Here is a 24720-nt window from a genome sequence, read left to right as displayed (position 1 = left end):
TTGCACCACTACAATCCGCTTTGGAAAAAGTAGGATTTGTACCTGGTTGGATCTTGTTTCTTTGGAATATTTCATCATTTTTTCCCCTTTCGGGAGATGCCAAAATGAAGTTACAGGTTCTACCCAAGCATGACGGAACCCATTTGAACAGTTTTTTTGAGCTCTCCGCAGATTTAAAGTTTTAAGGCTTGAGGAAGAAGACGTGTGTTCTTCCGGGAACTAGCAAGTGAGGGAGGGGCACGAAGATGAGGACTCCAGCTCGGCTTCTGCATTTTTTCAGTGCCCCCACCTCTTCAACTTGCCTGCGATTCAGGCGTCCAGAGTCCTCCCGGCCGCCCGGGGGCGCGCGAGCACCCAGAGGGCGTTGCGGTGGCGCCTGACGTCCCGCCTTCGGCGGCTGCGCACTGCGCACGTCAAAGCCGGGCTCAGGCCGGAGCTGGGCGCGGGGCGCCAGGAGCCGCGCGGCCTGAGAGTGTCCGGGGCTTCAGTAGCCGCTCGAAGGCAGAGGCAATCTCAGAGGCGAAGGCAGTGCCGGACCTCACAGCCACAGCCGCAGCTCGACCGAGCGCAGCAGCGCGGCAGCCACAGCAGGAACTCCTGGGCCACCGTCCGCCCGCGCAGCCGCCGCCGCCGCGGGAGCCCGTCGCCCGGAGCAGCTGCGGGCGGAGGACAACGGAGGGCCGGAGCGTCCAAGCCGCGCCGCGGGGACCGAGCGAGCAGCCCGAGGCGGCGGCGGCCGAGGACGGGGACGGAGACGACGCGGAGAGGGAGCTCCCTGGCCCGGCCCAGCCCCGTGAGTGACCCCCTGGCCCGGCCCTGCTCGCGACGCGGACGCCCGCCGGCTTCCGCCCGACCCGCCTCCATTTTCCCGGGTGGCGGCGGCGGGAGCGGCCCGGGGCAGCCGGAGCTCCGGGCGCCGCCCTTGTCTTCGCCCGCACTAGGTTCCCGGGGCCTCCCAGCCCGGGCTGCGGCTAACCAGGGGAGAGCTGGTCCGGCCAGCTGTCACTCCCGCCGCGTCGGGGACTCCAAGCACCTAGCCCCGGGCTCCGCTTAGCCTCCCTGTTAGTGGGACGCAGACACTATCTTTGTAGGGAACCTTTCAGGAAAATGCCTAACTGATTTCTGGCTAGGAATTGTGCGGTCGGCGCGTTCCCGGGTTCGGTTGGAGCAATCCAAAACGCCGACTGCGTGCCGGTGTCGGAGCGACTCCGAGGTGAACCCGGCCCGGAGGTGCCCTCCCCCGGGGAACTTTTAACATGGTGATGTGAGAGATAAGACGAGTACACAAATAGCTAAGATACCAGGCAGGAGGGGATAGATAAGTTCCGTTTAGGAACTACCAATTGCTGGAAAGGTGCTCCGGGGAGACGGGACCTGTCGATCGTTTCCGCCTTCCCACGGACCTGTGAGGCTTCCTGGGCGAGGCGGTGCTAAACCGGGTCTAGAAGGCTCGATTGGATTCGGGAGGAGAAGGGGTTTGCAGAGGAGAAGGGCGTGGAGGAGCAACAAAGCTGGAGGACAAAGGTACAAAGAGCAGGCGAATGTTGCTAATTCCATCACCCGGTGCCGCGATAGGTGGGGTAGACTAAAGGGGCAGTTGGAGCCAGATCTTTGAATGCTGTAGAGGAGCTGTTTGAGCGACCTTCCACGGAAAACTTAGAACTCATTTTTCAGTGACTCATGAGGCCGGAAATGTATGCTAGGGCATATTAAAGGCGCTCTTGTGAAAGACAGGCGAGCAGAGAAGGCCACTGTCAGGAGTTGACATTGTTTCTTAATTATAGTGCAGTTTGAAGTCGATTTTGACAGCTTCCGGGATATTTAAGTAAATCTGTGTCCAAGCCAAGGAGAATACCTTTTGCAGAAAGTGCCACTAGATGCGTGCTTATCTGAAGTAATGAAAAGAGGTGCCTAAATTAACCTCTGCACACAAGGCATTCGCGTTGGTGAGTTCTCTAAAACTGCATCAGAACTTCTGGATCCCTGTGTTGGAATTGAAAATTAAACTGCGGATTTATATTAAAAAAAATAAAATAAAAACCGAACTGTTATCAGCAGTCTAGACAGACAGTTGGACACACACCATTTTTCTGGAAAGATAAAATTTTTCTTGCTAGGTTTTAGTTATGAAAAGATTGGAGAGCCAGAAGTGAAAGTTTTTAAGCTCTACTTTATAGGTTTAAAACAAAATAGCAAGTAATTAGTAACTACTAAAAGCTTACAATATATGACTTGTAAAAATTGCCTTAGAACTTACTGTTGGTTTTGTAAGGACTTATATGTACAAGGAAATACCTACGTTTTTCAGTCTTGAAGTTTTCTTTATCAAAGTAATGTCTAGCTTGTGGTGGTGTGTGTGTGGGGGGGGCACTTTTAGCCTCCACACTTTGGAGACAGGAGTACCAGGCTAGCCAGATAGATCCCAGTGAGAGTCTTTGTCTTTTTATTTTGATTTTTGCTTTTTAAAGTGATACATACTCTTTGAAACATGGAAGTAGTAGTTCATCTCTCTCCATTTCCCCTATCTCCCCCACCCCACCCCACCCCCATCTTTTGGAACAGTGTCTCGCTGTGTAGCTCAGGTCTTCCAATCTGTCATACTCCTGCATGTGTTTCTAAGTGCTAGGATTAGGAAACCGACTGCGATTTTTTTTTTCCAAGTTTTCTTAGTCTTACCACTTATATTTTGTTGCTGTAAACATTTTTGCATATTTCTTTCTGGTCTTTTTCTGGTTTCATATATTATATGAAAATATATTATATGAAAATATATACATTCGTTTATTTATTTGTTTATTTAATGGCATTTTGAAACAGCTTCTTATTCTGGGCCAAGTTGTCCTGGAACTTGCTGTGGAGACCAAGCTAGCTTCAAAATTCCAGATAGTTCTCCTGACTCTGCCTCCTCAGTGCTGGGCATGAGCCAATAGAACCATTCTGAAAGTTTTCTTAAATGTTTTGTTAGACTTTTACTTGTCAAGGTTACATTGTTACCCAAGGCTTCTTGTGTGACGTCTATTTATTAGCTTTTCATCAAGGTTTGGGCCTGATTCCTGCTTACTGAATGTATGTTGTGTGGTAGAATACATGTATGTGATCATGAGGGATGGAGAAGAGTACACAGACCTCTGCTGTGTAAGCAGCAGGACTTCTAGAAGGGCACCGAGGGGCCGGCGAGATGGCTCCGCTGTTGAGTGTGGCTTGCTCCTGCAGAGGACTGGAGTTCTGTTGGGTTCCCAGCATCCCGCTTGGGTCACTGCTTCCTGTACAGCTCCAGCAGCTTCACATGCTGAGTCCTCCACTGGAACCTGAACTCAAGCTCACACACCCACATGTGTACACAATTTAAAAAGAAAAGTAAAGAAGACACAACGAACAGATTATGTTCATGGCCAATGTATAATCTGTTGTGGCCCTAACTACCTGCTCTACTACTAAAAAATAGTCTATACTAGGGCTGTCCACAGAGCTAACTACTTTTTGATCATGACAGAAGTCAGATTAAATATTTTTGGTGGGGTTTTTTTTTTGTTTTTGTTTTTGTTTTTGAGACAGGGTTTCTCTTTGTAGCCCTGGCTATCCTGGAACTCATTTTGTAGACCAGGCTAGCTTCAATCAAACTCAGAGATCACCTGCCTCTACTTCTCAAGTGCTGGTCTTAAAGGCCACTACCACCCAACTTTGTTCCTATATTTTGAGAAAAGGTCTGATTCAGTCCCCCAAACTAGCCTGAACTTAACTTTGTAGCCTAGGCTGGCCTAGAACTTAGGATAATTGTTCTACCTTAGCCAGATGCTGGGACTACAGAAGTGTGCACCATATCCTGCAGCTTTGAAGCTTAGTACGACTAATATTAGCTTGAAAGTCCAGTTACTCATTTGGTTGGGCTTTATAATTTGTCTTATGTAAATCTCTAATGTATATTACAAATGTATATACAGTATGGCTTCTTGGTTATTTTCTAATACACAAAGCTTTTCTTTTGGTCAATTTTTGTTAAGAATAGATTTTTGTAGCAATTACTATTTGTTACCAAGAATGTAATTTTCATGAGAAAGTTGATCTCTGACTGTTGATACTTATTCTGCTGGCCTTATAAATATTTACATATAGACACAGACACACAAATTCCCCCTCACCACAAGCATAAAAAGATAAAATTCAGTAGTAGAATAGAATTTCAGGTAGTGTCTTTTGGTTACCATTGTTGATGTATGTGAGTTGTTTTCTTTTGTTGTTGGGTTTTGGGTTTGTTTTTTTGTTTGTTTGGGTGTTTTGTTTTTGTTTTTTGAGACAGGGCTTCTCTATAATCCTGGATGTCCTGTAATTCAGGCTGTAGACCAAGGCTGGCCTTGAACTCATTCATTGCCATCACCATCCTGTGTGCACACACATATGTGTTGGTGTGTATGGTTCTTTGCTGTGCCATATGTATCTTCCAGAACTTACATGTATATTATCATTTTAAGTTTCCCCAAGAAGAGGAAGCTGCGATGTTAGCAGCTGTGAATTTAAACTGGCAGACAAAGGGAGAATGGCATGCTGAGAACTGCCAGAGGTCAGTCAGGTGTGAAAGTAGCCCCAAAGGAGGGTGCTTGTGAAGCCTGCCTGTGTCCAGCACATACCTATTCCTTGGTTATTTCTTCTAACTTGACACCCTGTTACTCTTAATACTCAGAGTAAATTGTTTTGTTTGTTTTTGTTTTTCGAGACAGGGTTTCTCTGTAACCCTGGCTGTCCTGGAACTCACTCTGTAGACCAGGCTGGCCTCTTGAACTCAGAAATCCACCTCCCAAGTGCTAGGATTAAAGGCATGTGCCACCACTGCCTGGGTAGAGCAAATTGTTTTTAGCTATAGTTTTATGTTTGCTTGTTTATGTGTTGATTTTTGGGGGGGAATCCAGGCAGGGTTTCATTGTAGCCTAGGTTGTAGTCTCTGATTCACTGTTGTAGGCCAGTATAGTTTCCAGTGCATTGTCTTCCTCCCTCACATTCCCGGGTACTGGCTTATGGGCGTGTATCACCACACTCAATTCTCTCTGTGTGTTAAGTGTTGTGCATTTTCTGGGCATTATACAAAGAAAGAAAACCTAGTTAACCAATGTTTAGAGGCAGCCTGGTTTTATTGGGCAATTATTCTTTGCAGCATTATCTGGTGGGTACATTGTTTAAGACCAAGGAAGTACAATAATGTTAAAACATTACGACTCATTGACTAATTTTGATAAGATGTTTGCCTGAGAAACAAAATAAGATTTTGTGGCTTGAAGTTAAGTTTCTACTTTATAGCCTTGTCTAATGGCCAATAGTTTGCCTTCTAATAGGGTGCTGTTAATTATATTGATCATAGTTCTTCCTCCACAGATTACAAACTTGCTATATTTAAGCACAGGGGAAAACAGCCTGAACAGGTTGTGGTTTTACAAGTCTTTGTGGCCCACTCTTGGGTTCTTGAGATTTGGAGAGCAGGATTAATCTCAGGGTTAAAAGCATTTTGCTTGGACTGGGATCCTTAATCTCCTACAGTGGGTTCTATAACCCCAGGCAAGTTCCTGAGCTCCCTTTTAGCTTAGATTCCTTAGATAGGAATGATATGATTACATTTAAGAGGTTTGTAGGGGTAGTAGGCAAGTAATAACTGTTCAGACATCGTAAGTTTTGTAATGACAATAATAGACTGTTCTGGGGGGAAGAAACTTTAGAACTTCAGAAACAATCTAATCAGAATGGTTCTTTCTGCATGTGGAAACACTGAAGCCCACTGTAGCTGGAGGCAGGGTTTGGTTAACTTTGCAGGCAGTTTCTGTAAAGTGCATCCGCTTGCCCAGGGTTGCACAGCTTATGAGCTGTGGGACTGGAACTGGAGCTAGGTCTCTTTGTTCTTCATGTAGATTACTTGAGTGGAATTTTTGTACTTTATGCAGTAATGTAATATATTAAATGGTGTTTAACACAAAATAGGCATTTTTGTTTTAGCATTACAAATGTTTATAATTATGTTTGGGGTAGCAGTCTGAAGATTAAAGGTAAAATAGAAATCAGGGGAGAGGAACGAAGTTAATAGATAAAATTGACATGGCTACCATTGCATGTTGACATGTTAGACAAGCTCTGAAGTGGGCAGTGGGTCCTCATTACAGATGGGAAAGCAAAGGGAAAGGAAGGCTTATCCAAGGTCTGCAAACACTGTAGTTGAGCTGGGATTAGAAACCAGGTCTGAGCCAGGCGGTGGTGGCGCACGCCTGTAATCCCAGCACTCTGGGAGGCAGAAGCAGGCGGATTTCTGAGGTCGAGGCTAGCCTGGTCTACAGAGTGAGTTCCAGGACAGCCAGGGCTATACAGAGAAACCCTGTGGGGAGGGGGGGGGCACCAGGTCTGCCTCACTTCAAGCAGGAACTCTCCTTCTGTGCACTACTTCATCATCTGAAATAGTTTGTTTTCCTCAGTAAGGATTCGGTTTCTTGTCTAGGTTTTGAGTTAGTGTTTTAAAATAAAGGCTTATAAATAAAGACAGTTGAGGATTTTTAATAGATTTCTAAACAATAGCCACATTTTATAATCCAAAAAAAGATGATTTGTTTTAAATGCTTTAGCTGTATAGTTAAAATTGCTTAGTAGTTTATAGTTTATGTAGACTAGCAGGTAGCATTTAATTTTTTTTAATGTTACTCCTACTTTGAGGATGGAAGGAAGGCCTGTGGGTAATAGGCAGGGCTGGGTTCTGATGGGGTGACTAATGTTGTAGCTCTGGGCTTCAGTCATTGTTGATTCTACCAAGAGGCCTAGGTTGGAAGCTCCCAGAGTCTAGATTGCTCCTATTTTCTGTGATCATGTGTGGTGATGTGACTTTCCTTTTTTCCCCCACTGGAGTTTTGTTTGTGGTCCTGAAGGCCATTCCTTTATGAGAACTTGAAGGCACGTGACTGCACTTGAACATTTTTTTCCTTCCAGTTAATCAGGTGCCTGGAGTTACTTCACACTATTTAAGTACTCTGCATAAGGTAAACAAACAAACAAAAAAGGAAGTATTTTCTATTTCTCTACCTTTGTACTTAAAAAAATGTTCAGAACTAATGTTATATAGAAGTAAAGTACAAGTTCAGTAAGTTAGATAATGATTAACAAGTTCTAAAAGTGAATAACATTGTCACTGTTGTGAAGTCCTATGAGCTGTTTGGGGAGAAAGGAAAAACATGAACCAGAGGCACTGAGAGAGGAAAGGAAGGCCCAGCTCTGTAGAAGCTGGTCGGAGACAGCAGTACCAAGGGCTGTAACTGCAGTACAAGGTGAGGGACACTCATGTTTTGTAACAACTCCTCAGATGACTTTTGCTTGATTCCCTTATGAACATTCTGCTAAATATTGTTTTAAATGCCTGCCTTCAGGAAATCGTTGCTCTATCTAAACAATTCTTTTCTGCTTTAATAGCATACTACCAGCCAGTTTATCTTCTAGATACTCGTGGTAGGCGTGCAGGCAAGCAAGCATACTTGGTTCACCAGTATAATCTATGAAGATTTTCTGGTTCCTACCCCTTTACAGTCATAGCTTTATCATTTATTTTTTCAGCCTTTGAGTTATGCTTGCTATAGAAGTTGTAAGTTGTTTGGAATTAAAAGTTTTTTGTTTGTTTGTTTGCTTGTTTGTTACAGGGTTTCTCAATGTAACCTTGGCTGTCCTAGAACTAGCCCTGGAAACCAGGCTGGCCTCAAAGTCACAGAGATTCACCTGATGGTGCCACCATTGCCTGGCTGAAAGTTTTTGGTTTATTCTCACTTTTGAAAATCTTGTTAAGATCTCTTCTTCAGTTTGTACTTTTAGGAAATAAAATGTTTCTGTAAATTATAAATGATCCAGGCATATGATATTGTGATAAAATTTGTATCCGGTAGAGATGAAATGCTTAACCTAGAGTACATTTTCCTGTTCACTTCTCCCTGTTGTATTTGTACTTGAAAGGGATTTACATAATAGAAAAGATTGTAGTAGAAAGTTAAGGGGCCTCCTACACCCTTCCTGTAAGTTTACCAAGTCCTGTTCTGTGGAGTAGTCTTTTGATAGATCTGTAGCTCTGTTATTAAGAGTCTTTGGGTGGGGGGTGGCCTTGAATTTTCTATATAGCTTAGAATGACCTTACTTATATTCCTGATTTTTCTGCTGCTGCTTCTCAGGTGTTGATTACAGGCATAAGCCAGTTTTTTGTTTATTTTGTTTTGTTTCAGTGAATAATACTAGGATCTCATGCATTCTGAATGGATGTTCCATCACCAGGCTTTAGTCCTTATCCCGAGGTTTTTATTTTTGAAGGTGATTTTTTTTTTTTCAGAGCTTGTCAGAGAAAAATAGTGTACATTATGACCTTTTCCAATAGTACCTTAATGGGCAGTAGTACTTCCCAACTTGCTAGGGTTATTTGGTCTTGATGTCCCTTTCCTTGGGAAGACTGACAAAGACCTTAAAATAGGTTCCATCAGAATAGTTTGAGAAATGTTCTCTTTGCACATTTATTGGTTTATTTTCATAGCATTTATTTTTCTGACTAAGTTAACTTTTTGTTTGGTTGGTTGGTTTTTGGTTTTTTGAGACAGGGTTTCTCTGTGTAGCCCTGGCTGTCCTCAAACTCATTCTGTAGACCAGGCTGGCCTTGAACTCAGAAATCTGCCTACCTCTGCCTCCCGAGTGCTGGGATTAAAGGCGTGCACCACCACCCCCCCAGTTAACTTTTTTTTAATAGCAGTCTTGCTTTGTTCTGCCTGACCTGAAACTTGCCAGGTAGACTAGATTGGCCTAGAACTTTTGGCAGTTTTGTTTCTTGTTTCCTGAGTGCTGGGATTACAAATGTATGCTACCATACCCAGCTGGGAGGTGATAACTTTTTATAAAGTTAAATTTGTTATTTTAAAATGGGTATTTTTACTGCATATATGTGTATGTACTACATGCATACCTAGTGACCATGGAGGCCAGAAGGTGTTAGTCAGATCCACTAGAACCAAAGAGACAGGTGGTGTGAGCCACCATAGGGATGCTGGAAATGGAACCCTGGTCCTCTGGAAGAATACTGTACCATATATGCAGTACATAAAGCAGTTTTTAAACCTGATTGTGTGTGATGTTTCCAGTGTTGTAGATTTAATGCCTGTTATGAGTGCTATTATGAGCGATTAGCGATAACTCACCATGCTATTTAAGATACTCTCTTAAGTCACACTGATTTATAATTACAGGAGATAAAAGAATGAAGCTGTACCAGAGAGACAGTTCTGTAAATGAAATAGCTTTAAAAGCTCAGTGTTAGTAGGGCCATATGAAAGGACTTAAATCCCACTTATGTGCTGAGGGGATCATATTGTACACCCATTCTTCCTGACTTTCCTGTCTGTAAAATAAGAGTAGACTGATGTCTGTAAGGAAGTTACGGAAGTCCAATAGGAAAATTCTGTATGTTCCAAGTTCCTGGTCCATGGTAGCTATTCTGGTGACTGAAGCTCTCAGAGCTTCTCTTCTGTGCAGTCTGTACTTTCAGAGATACTTTATTACTCCGGAAATGCTTTACTTAGCCAGCAGTGAACCTGGACTCTGGTCTGTGGTTGAATGTGTCATTTGTTGTGATGTCAGCAGAAAGAACACATTAGAATTTTACCTCCTAGTTATTAGCTTTTTGGTACAGCATTGCACAATTCAAAGATTTCTTTTACCCAGTTTCTTAAATATGCATGTAATTAGATACAAATGTATCCATATTAACGCAGCATCTTGGCAAATGCCTGTAATCCTAGCTCTCAGGATGTTGAGGCAAGAGGATCACAACACTTGAACCTAGCCTGGGCTACATAGTGAGACCCTGTCTAAAAACAATGTATATGCTTGCAGTGATAATTAGTTCCTTGTAATTCTTTTTTTAAATGATTTTATGTGCATTAGTGTTTTACCTTCATGTGTGTCTGTGTAAGGATATTGGATTCCCTGGAACTGGAGCTAGCTAACAGACAGTTTGTTAGCTGCCATATTGAGAATTGAACCCCAATTCCCTGGAAGATCAGCCAGTGCTCTTAACCACCCTGCTGTCACTCCAGCTCCATTTTTCTTTTCTTTTCTTTTTTTATTTGAATTTTTAATTCACTAAAACAAAAATAAAAGTTGGTGTTTCTTATTTTATCCCTATTTCTACAGGTTAAGTTCTCCTACTTAGGCCTTACCCCAAGAAGAGAGACATTTAGAAGAGGTCAGTAATGGTGGAGGCCAAATCAACTATTATATTTATGTGACCCATAACATATTTGAGTTTTTCCCCCACTTAATTTTTTTCCAAACACTTTAAAATTTGTGTTTTATAGCACCCCCCCCCCCAAATAAAAAAGGTCAGGTGTAATGGCTCACTTCTTTAATCCCAACTCTGTGAGTTGGAAGCCCACCTGGTCTCAGGGGGGAAAAAATCATGTTTCAGCTATAGTATATTTGAATGTAGGTGGGTACACATAAGTTCGGGGCTTCCAGAGGACAGGGTAAAGAAACCCTTGGACCTAGAGTTAAAAGAGGTTGTGAGTCACCTGGCATGGGTGCTGGGAACTGAATTCAGCTCCTTCAAGAGCAGCAGGCACTCTTAATTGCTAAGCCGCCTCTCCTGACCCCTTGAGAACAGGTTTTTTTGGAAGTTCTGGTGTACCTGAAAAAGGGCTTCTCTGTTAATTAAGTATAAGTAGTTAGTGGAGTCACTAGTCTAGAGTATGCCACAGTCCTTAACATAAGAACTGTAGACCGAGTCCTCTGCACATGCTAACTCAGTATGAACATAACTCATGAATTCTGTGCTGGTGTAAGCAGGAAGAACAAGATTAAAAAGTGAATAATTGCCACCCTACACATGTATATATTGGTCATTGTCAAGACCTGTGTACATATGTATTCAGGCCATTTATAAGAACCCAATATTTTCAGATGTTTAATCAGTGAAACGAAAGCCTCAGTTATTAATCTAGAAAGGGTTCTACATTCAGAACTCTGGTGCAGAGCCTAACTTTGAACATGCAGTAGAGTGTTTTTATGTTCACAAAAGAATAGGTTGTAGACCCATCCTAGAGCATAGCCAAGCCAAGCCTCCTGGTCCTGTGTGTTACCAGGTTACTGTCACTGCTGGTTAAGGATATGAACTCTTACAGGAAGATGAGAAGTTCAAGTACTGTTCTTCCTCAGATAGGAAAGGTAAAAATCTACAATCCTCAGAGCCAGAACTTGGTATGATTGCTGGAGGCCATAGCCAGGTGTTGATTCCTAGAAGTTCCGGACTATTTATTAGATAATTTATTTCAGGATCCTAAGCAAGGAAAACATTCAGACTGTTTTAAGTTGCATTAATTTTGATGTCTTTATGAAGTAATTCTATTGTGCTAGTTAAGTTTTGGGGGTTTTGGTTTGCTTGTTTTTGTTTTTAATTGTTTTGGTTTGGAGTTGTTTGGCTTGTTTCAACTTGTTATAAGCTAGAGTTGTTTAGGAAGAGGGAACCTCAACTAAGAAAATACCCTCATCAATCACATTGGCCTTAGTAAATCCTGTGGGGGATTTTCTGGATTCCAGACTTAGGCAGGAGGATCACCAGGTTGATTGTAACCAGCCTTGGTTACAGTGAGATTTTTACCTCTAAAAAGAAAAGCTTCCAGTGTTGCACTTCTCTCCCTTTGAGTAAGAGCTGGCTGTGATAGCAGGCAGCAGCAGAGTTTTCTAAGCACCCTTGCCCAGGAAGAACTGTCTCGTTAGCACTCCCATCTTAGAGAATGCCAGAGAAAGCTACATATCCACTGGTGCCAGGCCCACCCAGGCTCTGGGGCTTAAATCCTAAAACTCCTGTTGAGTTTCTCTGTCTGTGTGATAGAAGAATAATGTTGGGCTTGCTGTGAGATACACAGGTCAGGTGAACAGAACAGGACACGGTATGTATATACCAGTGGTTACCCTCTTTAAAAATTATCTGTTTAACTAAACTTGCTGGTATTTCATAGTTTCTAGAGCCATTTTGGTAAGTGCTAGGATTATCAGCATGTTTCTCTGCACCTAGCTAGTTAGTAAACTAGTTAAATCCAGATTCGTTCTGTAGCCGCATTTTATGCAAAGGTAGATACTTGATTTCTTGTTAGCAGTATTATAAAAATCAGGACAAAAATACTCGGATTATGAAAAAAATGAAATCTCTAAGAAATATTTGGGATCACTGAGAAAAAAAACCTAAACTTTTAAGAAACCATGAGGTTGTTAGAAAAGGTGATTTAAGAAGGTTTTTTATTATTAAGTTGTATTTATTTAGTGTACCTCCATTCATGTGTATTGTGTTTGTGCTCAGATGCACACAAGCCGTGCTTGTGGAGATCAGAGGACAGCTCGGATGACTTGTTCTTCTTCCACTGGATGGGTCCCGGGATTCAAACTCATGCTGAACTGTCTAATAAAGCCAGCTTACAGAACTCAAGATGTTTAGGAACTTACTTAATGACTAAACTAATCACAGTGTGGGAAGGAGGAAGGACTTTGGGGCAGGGGGTAATGTGTTATCTTAGCTATTCTGAAGCTCACTGTGTGTGTGTGTGTGTGTGTGTGTGTGTGTGTGTGTGTGTGTGCGTGTGCGTGTGTGCGTGCTGGCCTCTAACTCAGATCCACCTGCCTCTGTATACCAAGTGCTGGGATTAAAGGGATGTACCACACCACGCCTGACCCTGAGACAGTATTTAGTAAGAAACTTTTAGACAATTGGTCTTGAAGAGAGATCATGTGAAGACACTGGGCTTTGGAAAAAATGCAGTCAAGTCAGTGCAGATCTGAGGGCTCACAAGAAAAGTGTTTGCTTAGCATGCCTGAGACCCTGGATTCATTCCCCAGCACTACCAGAAAAAGAGCAGGTACCATGATGAAAACAAAAATAATGAAGTGTGCCTGAGAATGGCATTCAGTTCACCATCCAGGATGGATGGCTGCTGTGCTGATGGGAGACTGAAGAATTGGGACATGTGCTTCAAGGGGAAAATGTCATCCAGAGTGCCATCAGGGTGAGTGGACGTTGAGAGATTGAAGTGTTGGACATGGTGTTTTCCTGTGGGAAGGAGTTGAGGGAAGTGGGAAGGAGTTGATGGAGGAACAGGGGGAGGGAAGAGGGCTTATGGGACTTGCGGGGAGCGGGGACCCAGAAAATGGGAAATCATTTGAAATGTAAATAAAGAATACATCGAATAAAAAAAAATTGTATTTGCCAAGGGAGAGTTGTCTTTCATTATTTAGAAATCCTGAGGCACAGGTGACCCCGTGGAGGATGCTTTGCTCTTGCTCGATCGGAATGTGAACAGGAACAGAGTGGAAACATTGGCTAGATCAAGGTAGTAGGAGATTAAAGACCATTTATGTTTGTCCTCACACAGTTACTCAGTTAATCTCTGTTGATTCCCAATTGTTCTGGTTTAGAGGACAGTGTCATTTTACCATTTATTGATGCAAGAATCCAGCTGTCTCCACCTGGTTTGACTCTGAGGACTAATTCTGGAGTCCACTCACTCAGAGGTCAGACAGACTTTGTTGTCACTTGACAACAAAGCAGTTTTTAGGAGATTCACTTCTCTCAGAATGAAAGCTGTGATGTCACAGTACATCTAATTATAAAATGTTCTGCCCAGCCCTGAGTCAGTCTTGAAAGGAGACATTCTAAGCAACTGTGCCTACACTCTCTCTTCCTTTGACATTACACTCTCAGGAATTGTTACAAAGAGAATTGGGGTGTTAGTGTTTTTGTTAATTGTTTTGTTTTGTTTTTAATTTTCTGTATGTATATATGTGTGTGTGATATGTGTGTTTCTCTCTCTCTCTCTCTCTCTCTGCGTGTGTGTGTGTGTGTGTGTGTGTGTGATATGTGTGTTTCTCTCTTTGTGTGTGTATGTGTGTGTTTCTCTCACATAGTTGGGGGCCAAGTGTCAGTTGCAGGTGTCTTCCTCAGTCCATCTGCATTGTATTTAGGGGTGGGATGGATGGATTAATTGATTGGTGATTGATTTAGAGGTAGGGTCTCACTATGTAGTCCAGTCAGCTCAGACTGGCTTAATCCATTTTGTTTTGTTTTGAGAAAGAGACTTCTCTAAGCCTCAAAGCTGAGCTCCAGGGGTCGGCCTGTCTCTCTCTGCCCCCAACATGCACCCCAGAGCTTTGGGCTATAGACTTTGACTTTCAATCCCAACTTCTTATAGTGGGTGCTGGGGATTGCGACTCAGGTTCTAATGTTTGCATTTTACTGAAAGAGCCATCTTCTCTTTGTGTTTATTTCAGACTTTCATCTTCCACCTTACCATAGAAAACAAGATGAGAAACAGTAGAAAAACAATAAAAATTAACTCTTGGGTCAGGGTTAGTACACAAATAAACATCTTTCTTGTGTACTGTCAGGTGAAATTCCACATTTGGCTTTGAATAGGGTACCTAGAATAAGGAGTCCATTCTAAGACTATAAGACAAGCTGTTCACTTAAGAGAAAGAATCTTGACATTTCCAGGAATTAAGAAGATCAGAATAGTGTCTACAAATGAGCTACTTAGGCTTAAGATATTTTAGTTAAAACCTAAAAGATAATATTAGCCTGGAGTGCAGTATTATTAAATCATTTTTCTGACTGATCTAAACCGACTTGGGATTCTTCCACTTTGACCTGGAGTTCTGGGATTGTAGGCATGTGCCACTGTACCATGTTAAAGTCATTGATTTCCTGATGCTCTGAAACTGTCATAATGGCCTTGTAATAATGCCTTCAAACATCTTATTAGACACCAGAAAGGTTCAAGGGTATAATCTCTGGTAACTGCTCTGGCTTTAACAATTGGCTAACCCTAGTGGACAGCACTAATAGCTGCCTCTGAAAATAAAGAGCTTATCCAGGGCTTGATTGTAATCTAAGTTCCTACATGATTTGGATGCCAGTAAATGGCAGATGACTTGGCACATGCCAGCAATCCCAGTACTTGGGAAGCAAAGGTAAGAAGACGAGTAGGAGTTAGCTTGCGTGACCTAAGACTTACGGATTATGTTCTGTTCATGACATAGAAGTCCATTATCTAAACCATAGGAATGAGGTGTTAGGACTGGAGTAGACTGACCTCCTACTCCAGAGCTCAGCTACCACAAAGCTTGAAAGCTGCTTTCAGCACCATAGCTAATACCATTTCTCTCTGAAGATGCTTCTGAGCTTGTATTACTCACCTCCCATTATTTTGAAACAAGTTCACCCTATTTGCTTCAGTTCTAGAACACCTGTAGGAATCCAGTTTTAATCAGTTTAACTTCCTGTTCAACCACTGTGATTCTGACACTTCAGTTAGCAATAACCTTAATATTTGGAAGAGGTAAAAAAAAAAATCAAAAAGATGTTGGGCATGATGGTGTGTGCCGTTGACCACAGCATTTGGGAGGCAGGGGCAGGCTGATAGCTGAGTTCCAGGGAAATTGTGGGACCATATCAAAAACACTAAAAAATAAATAAGAAATTAGAAAATCAGTCAAGATGAAAGATGTGGGGTGTCTGCATCTGGATGCTAATCTGTGTGGTTGACTTGCTCCTTTGTGTGTGACAGCACTTGGGTATTCAGTCACTCTAGTCACTTGGTGGCATTCCACTTTTGAAATAGTGAAGGAAACATTAAGTTCTGTATTGAAAAATGTATAGAGGACAGAAAGTTTTCAATGTAAGTAGCTCTTCTGGTTGGGGTGTCTCTCAGCTGCTGTGTTCCCTTGGCTGTAAAAAGTGATTGCTTCCTCATTTTAGATGGAGATTTCAGATGAAAAGGCAGATTTTCTTGTTTGACTGTATTGTGCTGTCAACACATCAGAAGTGAGTGGAATGTTCTCTGAGCAATAAAAGAAGGCATGTGGCCATTCTGTAAACAGAACTTGGCTTTTCAACTTTTGCCTTCCTTTCCACCCCATACTTTATTACCCACAGAGCTTGAAAACGATTACAGAATAATTTGTTTCCATATCAGACCTTAGACTGTGACATACAGCTCTCTAGCCAATTGTAATACATCTGCTTTTCCTTCAAAAGTATCAGTGTCTAAGAGCCAGCTCGGGGAATATCATCTCCTTAATGCCTGCCTGCCCGCCTTTAGCATGCATTGTGCTTTGCCTGTCCCCTGAACTTGGTATTGATGAGGGTTTTCATTAGGATAGATTTAAAGTCTGCTCTGTGTGTACCTATCTTCATAGTCTACTTCAAATCATGATCTCATCTTTTTAGATCCATGAGCTGAGTTGTTGGTATGTGGTGGAAATCTTCATTTCCTCTAAAAGCACATGCAGCCACTTCTTGTGTGATCCTGCCAGCTAGTTGACTGCTGCAGTCTAGTTGCTTCTCTGATGTTAAACACTATTTGCCTTCATTGTTTCATTGAGAACTCTTCTCTCAACCTAAAATCAAGCTTTCATAAGCCAGTTAATGTGTTGACAACCAGGCTAGAAAAGATACTGTGTCTGGGTAGAAGAAAGGTCATCTTTGGTAGAATGTTCTGCATCAGTTCTCAACCTATGGGTCACAACCCCTTTGAGGATTGCATATCAGGGCATCCTGCATACCAGATTCATAATGGTAGTATGACGGAACGACGAACTAACTTTATGGTTGCGGGTCATTGCAGCATGAGGACTGTAATAAAGGTTGGCAGTATTAGGGATGTTGAGAACACTCTTCTACATGACCCGCAGTCTGAAGTGCCATGCTGTTGTGCATTCTGTCTCCAAATATTTTTGCTGAAAAAAGTTTATTTATACTAAATACTACTATTTGACAGCCTTTGGGCAGTTACAAAGAAAACAAACCTGCAAATCTCCAACTATGGTGGTGCAGCTTGGGCGCCTCTGCGGTCTGTTTATGCTTTTGTGGGCATTGGGCCAGAACAGAAATAGTATTGCCAGGCCTTGAAGGAGAGTGGCTTCCCAGGATTTTATGTCTGATTCTGTAGACATTTACAGCTGAGTTTTAAGTTTTTTTCAAAATATAGTTCTTTATAAGAGTAACTAAAGGTAAATTTAGAAATCACTTTTACAAATACGACTTTTTAAAGCCACTGAATTTCTAACACATCATTAATTCTTCACTTAATAGGAATTTTCCAAAAGTTACTTTTGTCTGACCATACTTGAGATTTGTGTCAGGTTTTTCTCATCTGTTTACAGTTCAGGTTTGAATATTGCATTCTTCTTCAGGAATTTGCTTTCTAAAGGGAAGGTTTGGCTGTTTGCTTTTCTTATTTACAAAAATGTGGGTGAGACCATGGTGTTTACTCATGAGCATATGGACGGTGTGTGCACAGCCTGTGGCAGAGCAAGGAAGGCTTACCCTGAAAAAGTTGATTGTGGCTTCTTGAGTGGTACTTTTTCATTATTTAAAATGAAAATGAAGACCTATTTTTGTACTGATTTATTATGTGTGTATGCATGTCTCCCTTTGCACATGTCAAGGTCAGAGGACAACTTGCAAGAGTGAGTTCTGTTCTCTGGGTTCACTAGACTGTACTGTCAGGCTTGGTGGCATGGGCTTTTACCCACTGAGTCGAGTCATGTCATTGGCCAGTTTGTTATACTGTTTTATGTGTACAAGTATTTTGCCTACATTATGTGTATGTACTACATGGGAGCCTGGTGTCTCTCGACAATTTTTTTTTCTCCGAGACAAGGTTTCTCTGTGTAGTCCTGGCTGTCCTGGATCTCACTCTGTAGACCAGACTGACCTCGAACTCAGAAATCCGCCTGCCTCTGCCTCAGAGTGCTGGGATTAATGGCATGTCATACCACTGCCCAGCTGTCTCTCAACACTTAGGAGTGTCAGATCTCCTGGAGCAGGAGTTAGAGTTGGTTGTGAGCCACAGTATGGGTACTGGGAATTAACCCTGGACAGTCTACAGAACAGCAAGTGCTCTTAACTGCTGGGCCATCTACCAACCCCAGGTTTCTCATTTCTAAATGAGAAAATTGGTTAGCTTCTCTTACTAAATTATACTTATTAAATTATTTCTTATTAAATTACATATACTATTTATAAATTGTTGAAATTCACATTTTGTAAAATTGGTTCTAAAATTATAATACTGTAGCTTTTAATTCTTTAATATATCTATGAATTATTTTAGGTAGGATTATTATTTTAGGTAAAAATGGCAAGTCCATATTAATTTGAAAAGTTAGAGAAAGTGGTCAGTTATATATTATAGTTGCTTATAAATAATAATTTGTAATACATAACTATAATTTCCAGTATCAAATTATATGATGAAATCTTTGTCTTGTTAACATTTTGAGAAGTCCAGCATATGAATAAGGCTGTCAAAGCTTTCCGGATTGACTTATAAAGATATTTTACTTATTTACTTCGTGTGTGTGTGTGTGTGTGTGTGTGTGCACATACATGTGTACACATACAGTGTGCATGTGCATACCAAATGCTTATCAGTGTTCACTGAGGCCAGAGGATGTTGTCGTAACTCCCAAGCTAGAGTCACATGGAGTTGTGAGCCTCCTGACATGAGTGCTGGGATCCTAGCTTAGGTTCTCAGAAGCGCTGGGAAGTTCTTAGCATTCTGAGCCATCTTTCTAGACCCTTCAGATTAATTTCCAGCTGTTGTTTTGCTTATTGCAGGTCTCATCGGTAGTTTGAGAAAGCACTTTAGTGGATTACCACCAGCCTTTGGGAGGAGGAGGAGGGTGAAACAAACTAAAACAGAGTGTGGAGTAAAATTATGAGAAGTGAATGAAAGTATACAGAATAATTTTAACAATTTGTGAAAAGTACTGTTTGATATTGGTTAGTTGGTTAGTTAGGTTTTTGTTTGGTTGTTGATGTTTTTGTTTTGTTTTCACTTTTCCTCTTTAGCCTTTTTCAAGCTGCCTTGGAACTCACAGGCAGAGGATGATCTTGAATTCTTGATCCTCCTGTTTACATCACTATACTTGATTCTTTTTTTGTTTGTTTGTTTTTGTTTTTTGTTTTTTGTTTGTTTGTTTGTTTTTTTCCCCGAGACAGGGTTTCTCTGTGTAGCCCTGGCTGTCCTGGAATTCACTCTGTAGACCAGGCTGGCCTCGAACTGAGAAATCCGCCCGCCTCTGCCTCCCAGTGTGCTGGGATTACAGGTGTGCGCAACCACCATCCGGCTATACTTGATTCTTGTTCTTATTATATAAAAGTATGTTGTGGGCTCAAAGAAATCTGTAAACCTCCATTGGTAACAGTAATAAAGTTAGATATCTTGGTCTTGTACTTGTTTAAGTAACTACCCAAGAGAGATTGACTGCAGACTTTAGTTGGAGAGTTCCATCCAGTACTGTGTCTTTCTTGCCTGGGTAATGGAAGACCTTTGTGATTTACTCATCAAAGTTGTATTTGGCAGGAATTCAATAGGAGAAACTAATAATACAATAAGTGACAGAATCAAGATTAAAGAAAAATTTGTATTTTGGAATGGGGGGTGGCTATGTGTGCACATGTCTGTGCTGTCTGTCTGTCTACATAACAGGCTGCCTCTGCACTCATTTTTACCTGTAACCAGACTTGAGCTGGATAAACTTTAGGCGAATTCTGTTGCTAACTTGGCTAAATCTTGCCAGATAGCATGTGCACACATTGCTGCCTTTGTTTATTTTAGCCCTGGGGTTTGAACCCAGGCCTTCATACAAACCAAACTAGCACACTGACAATGTGCTCTACTCCCAGCAGCTTGTTTGGCTTTGAAATAAGGACTTGTTCTCTAGCTCAGGCTGGCTTCAAATTCATGATCTTCCTGTCTTCTAAATGCTGGGGGATTACAGGCATGTATAACTCATGCTTCTCCTACCTCCTCCTGAGTGTCGGGGTTGTAGGTCTTTGCAGCCATACACTCTCCTTTGTTACTGGACATCATTTGTACAGACCTGTGGATAGAATAAGAGAAAGCCATAGTGTTGTGGCTAAGCTCTTATGCATACAATATGGGTCTCGTCTAGAAATGGCAGACTGAGTGTAACTAAAGCCTAGAGTAGGGGGAGGGGGTGAGCCCAGAGTGGAACAGATCACAGGAGTCTTGCAGTCTTGGTGAAGTGTCAGTTTTATTGAATGAATAAGTCATTGGGTGGAGATAGAGGTTGAACGGAGAAGCAACAATGCTTTGTAAATTGTTGATGAGAGGTGCTACATTGTTTTAAATATTCCTGCTACTGTTGCCATTTCTACCAGCATCCGTTTCTTATCTAGGCTGTAAAATTTTACTATCAAGTCTTTGATTAGCATTGGCTAGGAAAGAAGTGTCCTCTGCCCTTCTTCTCACCCCCTAGCCCATATGTGTTTGTGTGTGTGTGTGTGTGTGTGTGTGTGTGTGTGTGTGTGTGAGAGAGAGAGAGAGAGAGAGAGAGAGAGAGAGAGAGAGAGAGAGAGTGAGAGAGAGAGAGATGTGCAGGCTGACCTCAAAATCTAAAAACATCCACCTCTCAGAGTGCTAGAATTAAAGGGTGTGGGCTACCATCATTCCGGGCCCCAAAAGCCCTTGTTAATTACAAACCCCACTCTACCCAGTGTCTCCTGAGCAGTTTTGGTATAGTTGGTTTAGAGTTATGTTTCTGGTGGCTTTGGTAATTAACCAAGGCTTCAGCTGGCTTCTTAAAAGGTGTTCCTGGTTTAATTTTAATAAGGTTGAGTCATCAGATCTTATTTGCAGTTGAGAAGGAAGGGCAGGCCTCCTTTCCATCCAAAAGCTGAATGGAGTTTTTTTAGTTACAGCACAAAAGCAAAGGATATGCACTCTCACTTTATTGCATTGTATAGTATCTAGTTATGTAGATAATTACCCATTAGGTTTTATTCTGAAATTAGTAGTCATGAATCAGTTTGGAGGCAAGGGTGGGTAGCAATCCATGTCTATGTGTTTCAAACAGCAGCTACTTTACAATGTGGTATAAAGTGAAAATACTTTGCACAGCATGCTTTGGAGAGGTGAGTGAGTGATTAAGAACATGTGTTCCTTCTGAAGACCTGAGTTCAAGTCCCAGCACAGCATCAGGTCTCTCTCTCCTAACTCCATTTCCAAGGCCATCTGATACCCTTGGCCTCTGTCAGCATGTGCATTCATATGCATAAACACACACCAAGGTATGCATATAATTTAAATATCTACCTCAAATAGTTTAGTATTTAGAAACAGTATCTGCTTATTTGATAATTATATGGATTAAATGACATTAACAATGGTAGTGTAAGGTTGGGTCTTAAGTGTCAACTGAAAAAATAAACATAGGTTTGTATGTACTGAGTTCACACTTTACATGACTGCATACCCAGTCAGGAACCCTAATGGGTCTTGGTTGCAATCATCTTACATCTTTTTGTTCACTTGTACATTTTGCATTTGACCACCAAGTTGATGAGTCAGATCGAATACATTTGTTAATAGAGAGTTTTAGGAAGTCAGCTGTCTAGGAATGCGCTGTCATTCAGCAGTTTTCCTTAATGTTTCCAAACATACACCCACATCCATGTGCACCAAAATTTGGTGTGAAAAGCAAGCACTAGATGCCTTTAGTTTGTAGCATATATTATAGCGTGATCGCTTGTGTCTGGTCTGGCTTGTTTCGTCTGACTACTTTTCGGTATTTATTAGCACTTGGGTAAATAGTGTGGTGCATAAGCCCTATGATTCTTAACTTTAATGGTGTGGATATTCTGATAATAAAGTTTTTAAACAGAAGTGGCCATTGCTAACATCCTCTGGTCTCCCATCTGCTTCAGAGAAGAAAGTAGATATCAGTGTAAAAAAGTAAAAATATAAAAGCAAGAAATAAAAAGAATACATTGACCCATTAATAGCTTCTCACTCTCAAGTTAACCTTCATGTTTGAATTTTGCAGAATGAACAGAACATTTTCTGTAAATTCTAAGTGTTTATTTGTAAGTGGTGGACTTAGATATAGCAACAGATAGAAAATATTTATTATTCTGACTTACACCCTACCAAAGAATATGGAAATTCACGTGTCCCCCAACCAGAAAGTAGTGCTCTTTTTCCAATGATGACACTGCTGTTTTCATCAGTCAGGTAATGCCTCACTCATTATGACAATCAGTGTTTGTTCATCATTCTTGTCTTACTCTGTACTGCTATAACAAAAGACTTAGTTAGCATTAGGTAACGGTTCCAGAGGCTAAACCCCTTGAACAGGTTGCTAGGTTGAACAAATGGTGAAGTTCATATCCTCGAATAGCAAAAGAAAGTGAATATATTCTTGCAAGCCCTTATAAAAAGACAGCATTAATCAAATCAATCCACAAGGTTCCATTCCTGTGAAAACCTCCCATTTAAGTCTCAGCCTCTTGGTGTGCTATTAAGATTAAGTTTGCAGCTAATGAATTTTCATATCATGCCCTACAAGTACTATTGATTCCATTGCAACTCCTGGCCTATATAGAGAATGCTGAGTGTCCAAAAGAAAAAGTTGAAGTCAGGCAGTGGTGGCGCACACCTTTAATCCCAGACATGGGAGGCAGAGGCAGGAGTTTCTGAGTGTGAGGCTAGCCTGGTCTACAGAGTGAGTTCCAGGACAGCCAGGGCTACACAGAGAAACCCTGTCTTGAAAACCCCCAGGGAGAGGGAGGGAGGGAGGGAGGCAGGGAAGGAGAGAGAGAGAGAGAGAGAGAGAGAGAGAGAGAGAGAGAGAGAGAGAGAGAGAGAGAGAGAAGGGGGAAGTGGAGAGGGAGGGAGGGAAAGAGAGAGAAAGGAAGGAGAGAGAGAGAAGGAAGGAAGGAAGGAAGGAAGGAAGGAAGGAAGGAAGGAAGGAAGGAAGGAAGGAAGGAAGAGGGGGAGGAAGAGAGAGTTGAGCAAATGACATCTATTATCCTCACCAAGTGTTGTGATGGAATGGAACTCTAGGGTGTGGCACTAGGATCAAGAAGTAGGACTTGGTTGAGTGGTAGTGGCACACACCTTTAATCCCAGCACTCCAGAGAGAGGCAGGCAGATCTCTGAGTTCAAGGGCAGCAAGTTTCAGGACAGCCATGGATACCCAAAAAACCTCTCTCGAAAAACTAAAGATAGGAGTTGAGGCTGTCAGCAAATCAAAGGCCAGAGAGATGGTAGCTGGAGCGGAGGTGAGCCATCAGTTAGTTTTAGAAAAAGTAGCAAATGCAGACAGAAGAAAGGAAGGTGACTGGTGAACGAGGAGACCAAACAAGATGCACTGGGTACCAGTTCCAAGTTCAGCTTTCAGTGGTCTGAGTGTTCATTGGAGCATAAAGAGGAGTGTTAAAGCCCTTTTTCAGGTCACCCTTGGCCTCCAGATTCTTAGGACTCAAGCACATATCACTGATTACCATCACAAATGGGTCCCTATACTTTTATTCTAACTTTAGTTTTAAAAACTTACTCACAGTAATATATAAAGGATGGGTTTGCATCCATAGTGAATAAGTTTCCTGATGTGGTTGGATCCTTCATGGAATATCTAGTGGTTGTCTTGAGTAGTCATTTCAGGAACTACTTATGTCAGAGTACATTGGATTCGTTTTTATGTTCCTGTTAGGTAGATCAGTTAAGAATAATGATTATATCATAAACTTTCCTGAATAAAGGAATTTGATTTATATGTTCTTCCTGGCAGCTGTGTTTTGTGTTATGAACAACACTCCTAGGACCTTTTAAGTCTCCTTTAACCTGGTCCATCTGCACTGGGAACAGTAGGAAGTCCATGTTAAAGGAGATTGATCCAGGGTTGTCAGGCTCCCTCCAGCTCTGAAATAAATACTCAGATGCCAAGGAAGTGCATGTGTGGATGTTGCAGGAGTGTCGGGGCAGCATGAACCCTGGGATAGCAGCATGTTACTAATACTGAATGGTTGAGCTCTCTCCCTTTTGGGCTCACTTTTGTCAACTGTAGAATAGACAGTCTCAGTTGAGGGTATAGTATTGCAACTAAGGACAAGGTTGGTAGGAACTGGAGCTTGTTTTACCTTAAGACAGATTGTCAACCTTACTAAGCCTCTACAAGGAAGCAGTAATGACTTGCCAGGGTTGTTTGAATAAGTGTTTAGCAGTGGGCCTGACAGTAGTAGTTGTTCTGTGAGAGGTAGACCTGGTACACATGTTAGCAACATCCACATGCACCTGTTTGGTGGGTGGTTGGGGGGGGGGGGATAAAATAGTGCTTTAAAAATTAAGAGTGTTTCAAAGGGCCTCTCCAAATTAACAGTTTTACATATCTTAGTGGGCTTGCCAGGTTACTGAAACTTTGGACATCATGTAAAATGTTTTTTTTTTTTATGTGTATGGGATTTTGTTTGCATGTGTGTGTCTATACACTATGTATCTGAAGAGGCAAGAACTGGTGTCACAGAGTTGTGAGTGCTGGGAACCAAAGCCCTGTTTTCTGGAAGAACAAGTGCTTTAACTGCTAAGATGTCTCTGGTCTCCAATATGGCTTCCTTCACAGGTTATAATGTAAACGTGTGTCTTCTGTTGACCCTACTTGTCTCACATGAGCCTTGTCTGTGTTGCAGGTCAAGCAGGTAGAGTGCAGTGGAAGCCTCTGGTGCTGCCGTCATGCCGTTCCCATTTGGCAAGTCTCACAAATCTCCGGCAGATATTGTGAAGAACTTGAAGGAGAGCATGGCTGTCTTGGAAAAGCAGGACATTTCTGACAAAAAGGCAGAAAAGGTATGCATCTAGACATCCTTTAATTCCTTCATTAAGGACCAAA

The 24720-nt window shown here is 41.9% G+C and overlaps 2 protein-coding genes across 2 annotated transcripts in view; one reads left to right on the top strand and one right to left on the bottom strand.

The window, feature by feature from the left end:
* Positions 1–538: 538 nt before the first annotated feature.
* LOC127692053 (forkhead box protein D1-like) lies at positions 539–24582 on the bottom strand. The gene is made up of 2 exons (XM_052191955.1): positions 24521–24582; positions 539–793 (listed from the first exon to the last, which is right to left on the bottom strand). Exons 1-2 carry the CDS (start codon positions 24563–24565, stop codon positions 539–541), a joined length of 300 nt encoding a protein of 99 aa, XP_052047915.1. The 5' UTR covers positions 24566–24582.
* The window catches only part of Cab39 (calcium binding protein 39), a 36827-nt gene continuing 36670 nt past the window's right edge, over positions 24564–24720 (top strand). The window contains exon 1 of the mRNA XM_052191954.1: positions 24564–24677. Within this exon, the coding sequence (XP_052047914.1) occupies positions 24564–24677 (114 nt within the window). The remainder of the gene's footprint in view (positions 24678–24720) is intronic.

This window comes from Apodemus sylvaticus, chromosome 9 (genome assembly GCF_947179515.1).
Source record: "Apodemus sylvaticus chromosome 9, mApoSyl1.1, whole genome shotgun sequence".
NCBI classification, from domain to species: Eukaryota; Metazoa; Chordata; class Mammalia; order Rodentia; family Muridae; genus Apodemus; species Apodemus sylvaticus.
Note: the sequence above shows the minus strand (reverse complement) of the source record. Positions and strands in the feature narration are given on the sequence as shown.

Coding starts and splice junctions, on each gene's coding strand:
- LOC127692053 (XM_052191955.1), bottom strand. CDS start 24,565: ATGACGGCAGCACCAGAGGCTTCCACTGCACTCTACCTGCTTGAC. Junction 794..24,520: donor CTGCACTCTACCTGCTTGAC/CTGCAACACAGA, acceptor GGGGTCACTCAC/GGGGCTGGGCCGGGCCAGGG.